This window comes from Dipodomys spectabilis, unplaced genomic scaffold, assembly GCF_019054845.1.
Source record: "Dipodomys spectabilis isolate Male_0828 unplaced genomic scaffold, ASM1905484v1 ptg000190l, whole genome shotgun sequence".
NCBI classification, from domain to species: domain Eukaryota; kingdom Metazoa; phylum Chordata; class Mammalia; order Rodentia; family Heteromyidae; genus Dipodomys; species Dipodomys spectabilis.
In genome coordinates, this window is record NW_024870867.1 from 2,418,693 (window position 1) to 2,432,789 (window position 14,097).

The 14,097-nt window shown below is 37.6% G+C and overlaps 1 protein-coding gene across 1 annotated transcript in view; it reads right to left on the reverse strand.

Moving 5' to 3' along the window:
* Positions 1-4,579, reverse strand: part of Agmo (alkylglycerol monooxygenase) — a 327,029-nt gene extending 322,450 nt beyond the window's left edge. Inside the window, exons 1-2 of the mRNA XM_042695829.1 lie at positions 4,325-4,579; positions 2,496-2,626 (exon numbers count right to left, since the gene is read on the reverse strand). Of these exons, the coding sequence (XP_042551763.1) occupies positions 2,496-2,626; positions 4,325-4,474 (281 nt within the window). The 5' untranslated portion in view covers positions 4,475-4,579. The remainder of the gene's footprint in view (positions 1-2,495; positions 2,627-4,324) is intronic.
* Positions 4,580-14,097: the final 9,518 nt, after the last annotated feature.

Below are 14,097 nucleotides of genomic sequence, written 5' to 3' on the forward strand. Positions count from 1 at the left end.
CACTACTAGAACAAAATAAAGTTAATTTTGAATCCTTATTTAATTTAATTTATTCACTTATTTATTTTGTTGGTTGTGGAGGCTGAACTCTAGGCCTGGGAGCTGTCCTCAGCTCTTCAGCTCAAGGCTAGAGCCACAGGGCCACTTCTGGCTTTTTTTCTCCTTACGTGGTGCTATGGAATCAAACCCAGGGCCTCATGCATGCAAGGCAAGCACTCTACCACTGAGCCAACTTCCTAGCCCTGAATTCTTATTTTAGATAATCAGGAAATTATCTGCAAAATCTGGAGACTTTACCTTCTTTGTTAAATTCTTTTTTTCATTTTAATTTTATTGTATAGGTGATGTACAGAGGTGTTATAGTTACATAAGTGAGGTAATTATTACATTTCTTTTTGAACAGTGTTACCCCTCCCTCATTTTGTCCCACATCCCCTTTCCATTTCTCCTCCCTCTCAAGTTGTAAAGTGCCCTTCCAACATAGTGTACAATGAGTGTCACTGTCGCATTGGTTCAACCTTTGTCCCACATTTCTGTGATTCCACTTCCCTTCCCTGAATCAGATAAACTTATAAACAACACAAAGGGCACAGAAATAAAAAACAGTGACATTAGGGAATAAACCAAAGGAAAAATAAAAGAAAGATAAATGAAATAACTGCAAACAGTAGAGCAAAAAAAAAATCTCTTGTTTTCCATTTCTTGGGTTCATTTCAATAAGCATCATTTTATATGGTCATATGCACATAGCTATTGAGCCATTATGATCCTCTCCTATGTTCTAATTGTGTGATGTTTAAAGTGATGTTTAATAATCATGTCCAAGTGTCATTATTCGTCTTTACATATAAACATACCAGTTGTTATCCTGTCACAACTACAACATACTTTATAATCCACTTTTTTCAAAGTAACACTTATTAAGATAGATTTTATGATTTACTTTCTTTCTAGATTATGTCAGGAAAGGACCTTATCTCAGGTATCTGCAAATTTACATGTCATTTTTACAAATCTACCTTAATTTCTTACTGGGTGGTTCCTAGGAAGCATTCCAAAGCAATGAGTACTGTCAAAAGTAAATCTCTAAAAACAGCATAAGAAGCAGGGATGGGAGGTTGGAATGAGAACATTCCTTAGCTATTCCATAAAAGGAACTCTTTCCTCTCTACGCCTCTTCTATTATTCCTTATGTACTTTTCATCCACTGGGTTTTCATTCCCTGGAATTATATCATAGTTCATTCCATCAGAAATGAAGGTCATTCCATTTTCATTACTATTTAGTAACACTATTACTCAATTTTCATCAACATATTACACAAATTATTATTATTATTATCATTATTATTTTAGAACATTTGCTATGTAGCAGACATCATATTAAGTAACACCTCCTGCTCTCAAGTTGCAATAAAAGTAGCAAACAGATAGCCATAGTACATGATAATCCCAGACCTAGGTGAGCTCGAGTCCATGGGACCACAGTGAAGTAGTGCCCAATGGGGCTGGAAAGAAGATGAAGATTGCTGAAGTGTTTGGCACCTATGCTCAGACCTACTTAATGAACTGGAGGTGGACACAGGGCTGGCTTTCCAGGCAGACTGGATTACTGTGGCCCATGAGTAATTCTAAGCCAAGCATGATGCAATCAAGGTAAGAAGAGCACAGAAGAGGACAAAGACTATCTATATTGTAGTTTAAGCAATCAATCATAAACTAGAGTATAAACTAGGAGTTTATACTTTAACCTCAGGGAAATAGTAATCCTGGTTAATAGTAAATGGCTTTCTACCAGATCCATATGATAAAAATGTTTGGCTGCCAAGGGAGCAGTGAGACTAGACACAGTGCTATGAGAACTTTGTCATGGTACCTAATTTGTGTGATCAGCACTAAGGAATGTCTGGAAAGATGGGTGGGCAGAAATAAAATTTCCAGTAAAGAACTAAGCTAAAATTCAGGGGTAGTATCACAGCTAGGCAAAGGAAGGACCCACTCTGGATGGAAACTTTATGAAGGTGCCTAGAAACTCAGTAACAAGATAAATAGTGCTTATTTATTTCTTTATTTAGCCCATCAGGGGGATTGAACTCAGGCAAGGGCACTGTCTGTCCCTCAGCTCTTATTCTCAAAGCTAACACCACTCTACCCCTTTAAGCCACAACACCACTTCCAGGTGTCAGGCAGTTCATTGGAGAAAGAGTCTCATGGGCTTTTCTGCCCAGGCTGCCTTTGACTCCTATGATCAGATCTCAGCCTAGTGTACAGCTAGATTACCAGGGTCAGCCGCAAATACCCGGCTAGTCAAATATTTTTAAATGCCAAAATATTTTTTAAACATTATTGAAACAGTAAAATTCTAAACAATGGTATGTACTGAATTCTTTAGGAAATACATGTAAAATTAGACCATCTAATAGGAAATACATGTTCCTTCACACGTATAGAGAATTTAAGTTTTTACATGTATGGTAGCTAAGAGAGCTCACTCACTGGGGAAGCCGGGACAGAACTCCAGCTGACATTGATGTCAGAGCATCATCCAAACGACCTGAGGGCTTTCCCTTGTGAAGCCAGCTGACCAGAAGTTCAAGCAACATCAAGGAAATGAAAAACGGAGTTGCCTGTAAAGGAAATTGCTGAGTTAATGAATAAAAATTAGGAAAGATAGGATCCATGTTCTAAACACAAGACACATTTTGGGATTTAAAAAAAATTTAAATATTCAAGAGTCGATCATTGACCTGTCATTAAGATAATTCACTTTTAAGATTTCCTTAACGACACCATTGATTCTATTTTTATTATTATAATTACTAAAACTTCTTCTGATCATTAAATTAAAACAGTAGAAATGCAATTTTCTTAGGGGAGTCTTAGAGAATAATGTAATGTTCTATGTTCGCTTAAAACACCAGCTGCATAGTACTCATTCAGTATTGACGTAGTACTTTTTTTTTTTTTTTTTTGGCCTTACTGGGATTTGAACTCGGGATGGTTTTTAGGGTAGTACTATACAGACTGAGCCGTATCTCTAGTCCTATCTATCACTGGTTATTTTTGAGAGAGGATTTCATTCCCTACCCAAGTGTAGACTGAGCCACCACACGCTATCTCCTGTAGGTTTTCTAATCACAGGCATGTGTCACCATATTTACATTCCCACTGAGGAGATGTAGTCTTGGGGACTTTTCTGCCCAAGTTGGTCTAGAACCAAGGTCTTCCCAATTTTAGTCTCATGTAGCTTTGGGTGAGCAGCACACATCATTGCACCCAGCTATAGGGTTGAGATGGGATCTTGTGAACTTTTGTACCCAGGCTGACCTTGAAACATAGACAGTGTAGAAAGTAGCTAGAATTATAGATCACTAGTCTGGCCCCATTAATGAGTTATTTTTATGGCTACTCTGTGGATTACTGAGTGATTTGGTGTGGTGTTGCAATAAACATAAAAACTTGGAAAGACACAGGAGCACAATCTCCTTGAAAAATCAGAAATAATAAGGCTTATTAAATCTGGAAAATAATACAGGCTTCACTCATCTGGTAGAAAAGCATGAGCTTTGAAGTTCTCTTCGCAGAACTCTGAGGAACATACTAGCTGATGTCATTCTTTTTTCTATTTCTGGTCTGAAGTAGTAAGTGCTGGTAGAACAAGTTTGACAGGGTGAAGAACTTCAATCTTCAAGTTTTAATTCTGGATATTTCTACTTCCAATCACAGCCAGGAACTAGAAGCAAAAAACTGTGGCTCTGAATTCTTGCGAATTTCAAAGAAAACCTGGTTTAATTTCAACCGAGGAAGTTAAGAATTGGAAGGAATTAGGCTGCATATCCTTCATTCTGCAGGATTTTTGTACCAAATTAAAGAGGAAATACTTTCCTGGAGTTAGAAGTGAAGCTACACATTTTAAAACAAAATTGTTACAACATGCACTGATGTGGTATAACTATTTGACACTGAGCTTCCAATGACTATTTTTTTTCAATCCCTAGGAAAACGTTAAAAGTTATTACCATACTCCAGAATGACATGCAAAGTATATAAAGGAGGGAGTTTAGAGTCACAAATGGCTCTAGCTATTGTATGGAAATGCTGGTACTTTCTACTGTTGCATCAGGCATAAAATGGACAAGAAGAAGAAAGAGAAGGAGGAAGAGGAGGAAGAGGAAGAAGGGGAGGAGGGGAGGAAGAAGAGGGAGGGGCAAGAGAAAGAAGAGGAAATAATTTGAAGGATAGAAATGAACATACCCAGGATATACTAACCTTACTTCTTAATAAAAACAAAATAGCAAAGAGCCCACCTTTTAATGTAGCCTCACCTCTTTTACATAGTTCGGCACTTCTTCTAGGTTTTGGAAAGCAGTTTCATTCGGCTGTATCAAGTAAAACAGCATTCGAAAACCCTGGGAAAATGAAACATGTTGGACTTCTGGGTTCTTCATTTCGGCCCTTGTCTGGAGAATATTCATATTTCAGTGGTTGAAACCAGAGGCAAAACAAAAAGGAGGTGATGTGCAACACAAAACAAGCCTTTGTCAAACAGTGAAGCAAGATCCAAAGCTCCACCGAGAGCACAGCCAACAGCTGACTAAGTAGAGACAGGAAAACACAAAGATCAAGAACAAGCTCAAAGTTCACTGGGAACAAGGCCAGAAAGGGGGATGGGAAAGAGTGAGAGGTGGACTCACTCCAAATCAAAGACACGGAGAAATTTGTAGCTGGATTAACTTATTACTGTATCAACTGAGAAGAAAGACTCCGATCATGGGTGCAAGTTAGAGTCAAATCACATGGGTAATACCAGATTTTTCCCCCTCTGTTCTGAGCAGCACAATGCATTTCATTTGTAGTCTTCACAAAACTCATAATTGGTAAAGGGACAGGGCGTTCTACTCATTAGCTTGAAAGACACCAAGCTTGTTACTGCCTGTGTATGTTTGATCTAATTCAGTATGTTTTGCAAGTTAGTAGAACAACTTGGAGCCTTTGGCTTATTTCATAATCTAATTTACAGAAAAATGGACGCTCCCTGACTGTACATGTTGCCAAGATATTGCTTAATGCAATTCTTAATAATCATGTCATTAAAAAGGAAGCTATAAATACACAAATGATAAGTAAATTATCAACAGACTACTGTGACCACTCTGCTACATTGCACTCCAAAAAGTATTATACCATATAAAGTAATGCAACTAGGATTAGAAGACCATGAATTATAGTTTTATAATTAACCACAAAAGAAAAAAGTCAGAATCTAAGAAAAATTTTAGGGTATCATCATACAGCACCTGGTTACAATATTTATTAAATCTACAATACATATGATGAGTATATTAATATAGAACTTCATTTTGTTTGTGGAAATAGATTTTAGAAAATTTTCAGATTATTGAATAATGTATATTATTAGAAGTGTTGTCTGCAATATGACAGAAATTTATAGCTAGACATGTCACAGCTTGTGACACAGAGAGCACCAAAGATATGTAAGGTGACTATGTATGTACAAAGTGGATGTATGAAATGTGTGGTCATGTTTCAGTGCTCAGACTTAGTGCACAGTACTAAGCACACTAAACCACTCAGGTCTTCAGTTCAACAGGATGCAGTTGGGGTTTTTTTGCTTGTTTGTTTTTTTTGTAGGTCATGGGGCTTGAACTCTGGACTTGGGCACTGTCCCTGCGCTCTTCAGCTCAAGGAAAGCACTCTACCACTTAAGCCAGAGCACCACTTCAGGTTTTCTAGTGGTTTATTGGACATAAGAGTCTCACGAACTTTCCTGCTCCGGCTGGCTTTGAACTACAATCCTCAGATCTCAGCCCCCTGAGTAGCTAGGATTATAGGCGTGAGTCACCGGTGCCCGGCTTAGGATGATGTTTTTAAAATTTATCTGCTGAACTTTTCATAGGAAAAAATTGCACTTGAGCAAAGATGGCAGGTTCACTCTTCCCTAAGATATTCATTTTAAAGCAATCATTGCATCACAGTTTCCCATATTTTCCAACAGTGCAAATTAAGCACATATTGGGATAAGTATTTAACAAAAGTGATCATATTAGGTTCAATACTTTATTAACATTGCCCTGCCTTTAGATTTTTTAAAATTATCAATGTGATATATGACAGGGAAAATCTAAATAACATAGTGATAAAGTAAAAAGTGACATCGCATCACTTTTTCCAGCATATACTACATCCCTTCCTTCCAAGTTATACGTGATACATGCCTCTGTCATGGGTATTTTACCATGAAAGGACTTTGTTGTTCTTGTTTCTGTTTTATATGCTGGTACTGGGCCTTAAAGCAAGGGTTCTTAGCTTCTTTTGCTTAAGGCGAGTACACTATCACTTGAACCATGCTTCCAGTTCCAGCTTTTTATTAGTTAATGACAGATAAAAGCCCTTTAGATTTGACTATGAGGCTGGCTTCAAACCTAGATAACAGATCAACTGCCTCAGTGTGAGCCATAGACACCAGGTTAATTCTAATTTTCCCTCTATTTTTTTCATGCATCAGAAATGTAATACATAGAATGAGTGACAGAGATGATGTAAGTAGATAAACCTCAAGAGGAAAAAGGAAGCAATCTAGAGACTAACATTTCTAGGAAGGCACTAGTTTCCTTAAATTGCAAAGGAAAAAAAATAGGATATTTTAATTAGATACCAATATCTGGTATTCCTCAGAGAACATTGAAGGATAAGGGCTCTCCCTGTCTAGCAGGAACATGGCCCACTGACTAGACCTAAAGTTAGGAAGGCAGAAAAGCAGAAAGGAAAGGGAAAAATGTAATGTGACTTCTACCTTTATTCAGTTTACCTGGAGACATATTCTTGGGATTATTTCCTTAGACTGAACTAAAAACCAACTGAGAGAAAAGCCTAGAAAAAGAGGTGTGAATGGGTAACCCCTCAATATACAAACTAGTGATGAAGGGGCTGGGAAGGTGGTTCAGTGGTAGAGCGCTTGCCTTGCATGCGTGAGGCTCTGGGTTCGATTCCTCAGCACCACCTAAGCAAAAAGAAAAAAGCTGGAAGTGGTGCTGTGGCTCAAGTGGTAGAGCGCTAGCCTTGAGCTGAAGAGCTGAGGGACAGTGCCCAGGCCCAGAGTGCAGGCCCCATGACCAGACCAAAAAAACTGAAAAACAAACAAAGTAGCGATGAAGAAAACTAGGGCAAAAGTCAACCATCATATTTTATATAGCAATTTAATCTTCATTACTGTGCAATCAAGTATGTCTTCCAACTTTTAATGCAGCAATAGATAGCATAACAAACGCTTTTATGCTTCCACATATTTTTGATGCCTATTATTGGAGATTATATGTGTGTGTGTGTGTGTGTGTGTGTGTGTGTGTGTGTGTGTGTGTGTGTGTGTATGACTGAAGGGTAGATGAAATTCATACTTCAATTACTCTTGACAAATTCTCTGCAAATTTTTTTTTTTTGGGGGGGGGTCAGATCGTAGCCTGAACTCTGGGCCTGGGCGCTGTCCCTCAGCTCTTTAGATCAAGGCGAGCGCTCTACCATTTGAGCCGTAGCACCACTTCCACCTTTTTTTTCTGCTTATGTGGTGTTGAGGAATCGAACCCAGGGCCTCATGCATGTAAGGCAAGCGCTCTACTACTGAGCACCTTCTCAGCCCCTGCAAATGTTATTTATATTTATTTTAAAACAATTTTAGCTGGTTGATTGATTTCTACAAATATCACAAACACTTTGTGATTTGTGTGGTATGCTCATGTTATCCTACAGCAATTGTAAATTTGTTTGTACTATTATCTATTTTTTCTGACATTGAGCCTTGTTTATGTACACTTTCAGTGGTAACAGTTTGTAAAAAATATTCTATATTTTCTTCTAGAATGTTTGCAGGATTTTCTTGGTTTTCTTTCATCTCTCTGAGAATTGGCTTGGTACATGTCAGGAAGTGAGGAATTCACTCTCTACCTTACCCTGATGGATCCCAGTTCTACACACGCCACTTTCCCCCACGTTCTCACTTCTTTTGTACACGAACCAGCTGTGCCTCATAGTCTCCACTCGTCCCATTGACTGATCTGCCTATTCCTGGTCTAGTCCTCTTTCACCTTAAATAGCATAATCATCATACTATCATAATACATTTTGGTAACTTGTAGAAAACCTTCTCATTCACGGATATTGTATTTTTACTAATCCAGATACATTTACACATTTGTTTCAAATGGTCTATTTAGAATTCTTTTTAAACTTCTTTTAAAATTATTTTTAAATACATATTTTTATTTGAATGATACTGTACAGGGGGGTTATACTTACATGAGCAGCGTAATGAGTCCATTTCCTATGGAACATTGTTACCCCCTCCTTTGTTTTCCCCCTACCATCCCTTCCCTCCCCACCTCCCCAACTCCTTCCCCCCACCATGCAAAGTTGTAAAGTTCATTTTCAACATACTGTCTTGCACATCTCATTATTACAATATGTCATCCTGTATCCTTATTTCAACATTTTGTTATTTCCCTTCCCCTCCCCAAATTAGAAAAACGTATATACAAGATGCAGGACACCGGAATCAAATACAGTGACAACAGGGGTTGCACCATGGGAGAATAACATACAAAGAACCAGAAAAATAATCACATAGATCATTATAAGTGCATTAAAAGAACATCAAGAAAGATAAAAAATCTCTTGTGTCCCTATCGTGGGGTTCATTTTGCTTAGCGCTATCTTATATGGTCATATGTACATAGCTTTTGACCACTTCTGCTTGTCCTAGACATATATGTCTAGAATTTTTTGCCCTTTTAGCTGGAAATGCTTTCAATTTATGGATTCATTTTGGAAGAAATGAGTGAAGGATTTGCCTCTCCCCTCTCGGCCCAATCTTTTTATGTATCTAAAGGTGGAATATGAAGGATCGTTTCCTGCCTTATTCTCCCAGGTTGAGCAAAACACATGAATAGGCTTGATCAAGCAAGAAACAAGGAGCACATGAACAGGCTTGACCACATGCCTGTCCTCAGGCAGGTTATTCCAATCTAGGCCAGGCTGATAAGTCCTCTTCACTCCAGCTGCGACATTCCTTTCTGGACTAACTGAAAGTACCTGGCCCTAGCCACTCAGTAATTACAGCCTGGTTTTTACTCCTTGATTTCCTTGGTAAACCCAATATAAGCCCAGCCCCCAATCCAGATCTGTGCTGATCTTTCCCTGAGTTGGAGCTACTGTGATGGAATGCAACTTCCTTTTTCTCCTACTCCTTTGGTCTCTTCAAGCCTAGACAATGGTTATTTAAGACCTTTTACTTGCCAGGTACTAATGGCTCACACCTGCAATCCTCGCTACTCATGAGGCTGAGAACTGAAGATCATGATTTGAAGTTAGCCCAAGCCAGAAAGCCCACAGACTCATAGCTCTAATTAAGCAGCAAAAAGCCAGAAGTGGAGATAGGGCTCAAATACCAGTCTTGAGTGGAAAAACTAAGTCAGACTATGAAGGCCTGATACAGAGGTTCATACTTATAATTCCATCTAAACTAGAGACAGATGAAGAAGGGAGAAGTGTTTCAATGCCAGCCTGGGCAAGAAATTAGTGAGGTCCCTAACATGACAAAATGAATACATTTCATGCCAGTAATCTTTGGAAAAGACACATCTCATGGTCCAACCCAGGTATTAAAGTGGGTTTTTTGTTGTTGTTTGTTTGTGTGTTGGGTGTGTGTGTGTGTGTGTGTGTGTGTGTGTGTGTGTGTGTGAATGTGTGCATAGATTAGTGTAGAGGGAGAGGCTGGAAGAAGGGTTCAGGTCAGCAGTGACTGATTTAATCCTGTAGGAGACATTGGTCACTTTCAGTAGGATGTTGCAGTACTAGGAGTGAAGGTTGAAAGCTGATTCTGCATATATAGTTTTTATAGAATTCACAAGACTTGCTAACCTATTGGATAAGGGGAATGAGGTAAGAAGAGGAACTCTAGACAACTTAAATAGTTTGGCCTTAAGTAACTAAAAAGATGGATTTTTTATTTATGGTTTTGGAAACATAGGTATTTGTCTTAAAATAGGAGATGCGTATAGACATCTAAGTTGAACTAAGTTCCAGCAGTTGGAAATAAATCTAATCCAGAGATCAAAATAAGAGGAATATCTCTGAATAGAAGAAAGATACTAATAAGAATAGGTTTAAGCCATAGGCTGATCGTTCAGGTTAGTAACTTTATATCTATTTAGATAAACAATAATTGATTTGAAAATTAACTGTATTGTATTGATTTTATTTTCATGACTTTACAATTCAAATGAAAATATTGTGAAGTATAATCCACATTGTTATAATCTCACTATAGAAATAACTGAAAGAAATATCCTTCTCATCTAGTAATACATTGTGTAAGTATGTTTTACTATTAAGAAGCATCCAACTGTGTTTCACAATGTGTATGCTTTTGTTAGTCCCAGAATTAGGAGAGTCTAATTAACTACAGGCTTTAGAGAATGTGGTATATATTCAACTTTTTATTTCAATTTCTCTTTCTGACCTAATTGGTTCTATTATTTATATAGAATATTGTTAAATATACACTTATTTTCCCTCATATTACCTTTTGATACCTCTTTTTGAGGAACCTAGCTGTGTGTTGCTGAAATGCCAAGATTATCTCCCAGAATGTCTGAATTCTTTGTATTAATACTTTTCATTAGAAAATAGAAGCCTATGAAACTTAAATCATTCTCTCTGTTTTCTTAGATCACATTTTATTACATTTGGCCAAAGCTGTTTCCACAACTTAGAAAACGAAAAAAAATCAGATAGAACATGATCTTAAAGAAATGTATGGCTTACTCAGGAGGTCAGAGCATAAAAATCAAATAATATTTCAGAACTGATTTCCTTACAATCCCATCAAGCAAATACATCGCATGTTATTTTAACAGCAGTCAGTGCCAAAAGAGCAGTGCACAGTGCTACGTACGTACCTCTGTCAGTAACATGTAACTTGCTCCTTATAGGATTGACTTTGGGTCAATATTGGAATTAATCCAAATTCACAGTGCTGAATAAAAGAATGTGAAAGATCTCAAGAGTATTTCTTGAAATAGTTTTTGAGATGCTTTACACACAGAAAAGGATTTCCTTTGTGAAATAAATTGGAGAACCTCAAATACTACATGTTTCTCTCAGCTTAGTCTTGTTTATAAGTATTTCAAATATTTTGAGATGTTTACAATAAATAAAATTACTGCAATTTCTTAAAAAGTAACAATTTCTATTGTAACTAACTGTGGTATTATTGAAAATCTAGCACATGCGAATACTGAAAATATATACCATTGGCTTGTGATTTGGGAGTTACTACACCATATTTGATTACCTCTAGGCCTCTTTCAGTTGAGGTAGAAAATAATGACACTACCTTTTTTTGTTGTTTTTTGCTTTTGGTCAGTCATGGGGCCTGAGTGCTGTCCCTCAGCTTTTCAGCTCAAGGTTAGCACTTTACCACTTGAGCCACAGCACCATTTCCAGCTTTTTCTGCGTATGTGGTGCTGAGGAATCAAACGCAGGGCCTCATGCATGCAAAGCAAGCACTCTACCAATCAGCCACCTTCCCAGCCCCATGACACTACCTTTTTATGACAGTAGCTAAAGTCTGTAATTTTTTTTTTTTTTTTTGGTAGTGCGGCTTGAACTCTGGACTTGGGCACTGCCCCTGCACTCTTCAGCTCAAGTCCAGCATTCTACATCTTGAGCCGCAGCACAACTTCTGGTTTTTTCTAGTGGTTTATTGGAGATAAGAGTCTTATGGACTTTCTGGCCCTGGCTGGCTTTGAACCACGATCCTCAGATCTCAGCCTCCTGAGTAGCTAGGATTACAGAAGTGAGCCATGGCTCCTGGCTTAGGTCTGTAATTTTTTTTATTGTGAAAAATACCGTATAGAGGGGTTACAATTACATGGGCAAGATAATGAGTACATTTTTTTATCAAGCATTATTGCCTTTTTGAAGGAAAATTTTTATTAAAGGTTTGGTTTCCTTTGAACATAAGTGAGATTGGCTAAAAGTGTTTTAAGCTACATAGAGTGTGTTTCTAATAATGCCAGCAGATCTGATATCTTATCTTCTTTTTCTTCAAGTAACTTGTTTGATCATGAAAAGACCTATGAACTTACACTCATGAAACAGAGTTGAAGTGATTTATTGTAGACATAAATCCAGTTCTTATCATTCTTTAGGACAAGCGGTTAGAAATTTCTCTCTAGTCTCTCTATCAAAAATAATGTGTTCCTCCTGAATAGCATTTGTGTTATTTAATTTTATGGATGCAATGAATCACCTACTTAATCCTGTTTCCCAATTCAGATGGTTTAATAGGTAGCTTAGAACTGTATGAATGGCATAAATCTACAAAGTGTATGATTCAAAGGGTTAGTTCATTCGTTCTGGCCTCTCTACAAGAACAGCAGACTGTGTGTTTTATCAAAATTTTAAGAATCATCTCATAAATTTTGTTCCACACTCATACATACAAACCACATTTTAAAAGTATGTATTATAATAAAGAATGCAAGTGAAAACTACTGTTCAAAATGATTCTTTCTATACATTCCTAACATTTTCATCCATCAAGCTACATGTTTTTCTGTAACCATTATAATTTTCTTCCCTTCTTTTGATTTATCTCCTACAGACCACACAGTTAATATTAATATTAAGTACTAATACTCTGTATGTGTGTGTGTGTGTGTGTGTGTGCTAGTGCATGTATATGCTAATAATGTTGAATGCATTCGTAGCCTTGGTGCTGACCTTAGCCATTTTGCTTAAGGTTGGTGCTCTACCACTTGAGTCATGAGTCCACTTCCAGCTTTTTATGGTAAACTGGAGATAGGAGGCTTGGGATCTTTACTATCTAAGCTGGCTGTGAATCATAATTCTCAAATTTCAGCCTCTAGAAAAGCTAGGATTACAGGCGGGAACCACCAGTATTGGCTTCCATTGGTTTTGAAACAAACTTAGTACATTTTCCCATGCCCACTTTACCTAGATTTGTGTGCCTTACATTATATCTAGCTTCTGCTTATCTTACAGAGCTTCACCACAAACCCCCAAGCACTTGACCTCACTCCCTGGGTTGGTACTCTCAGTATCTCAAGTGCACCTGAGGACATTTAAGCTCATTTTTACTCTTTGCTAAATGCTTGGGTCTTAGCATTCCAGGATCCTGCCCATTCACAAATCAGTGTAAATATGCCTTTTTTAGAGTTGTCTTTTTAAAGTCATGTCTGACTTTTGACTACTTAGATATAACACATTTAAATTTTTAATTGGAATATCAACTGTCATTCTTGAGCTCTTTTTTGTCACATCACCACCACCAAAGGTGTGCATTGTCCTATGTCTGTACATCTGTGAATGCTGCCACATTTTAGAGTCTATATCTTTCTAATACTTTCTTCTTCCCATCTTCCCCCATCTACCCTATGCTTTCCAAATCCACGTGCATGGATTAGACTTTAGATACTGCCAGGAGGATGGTCCATTCAATTCAAGAGATTAGTATATCTATCAACTTCACATTGATTTTTGAAGACCAGAGAGAGAAAGCTTGATGCACAATAGTTCCAAAGTTATTTTCAACTTTATGGATTTTGCTTACATACAGTGCCAAAAGTATATCATAAAAAAAGTATATCATAAAATTCATGCTATATCTAGGCTAATAACTAGGTGCAGGCACAGCTTGGGGCTGGGCCATGAGCCTAGATCATGCCTTTAGTAGGGTAAGACTTTTAAGGTCAGCAGCAAAGTACAGTTCCTCATTAGTTCTAACCCTCTCCCTGTCTGTGCTACTTTATGCCAGTGCTGACTTTGATCTGCTTTTAATATTCCATTATGTTTGTAAAGGATAAGGCTCTAGCCCCTTTACATGCCTTCATAACTATTTTGGAACACACTTTTAAAATGAGAAATGTTAGTTTAAACTCCAGAGCTCTTTTGCTCAAGGGTAATGGCTCTACCACTTAGAGCCACAATTTCACTTCCGGTTTTTGAGTGTTTCATTGGAGATAAAAGTCTCACCAGGATTTTTCTGCCCGATCAGAATTGG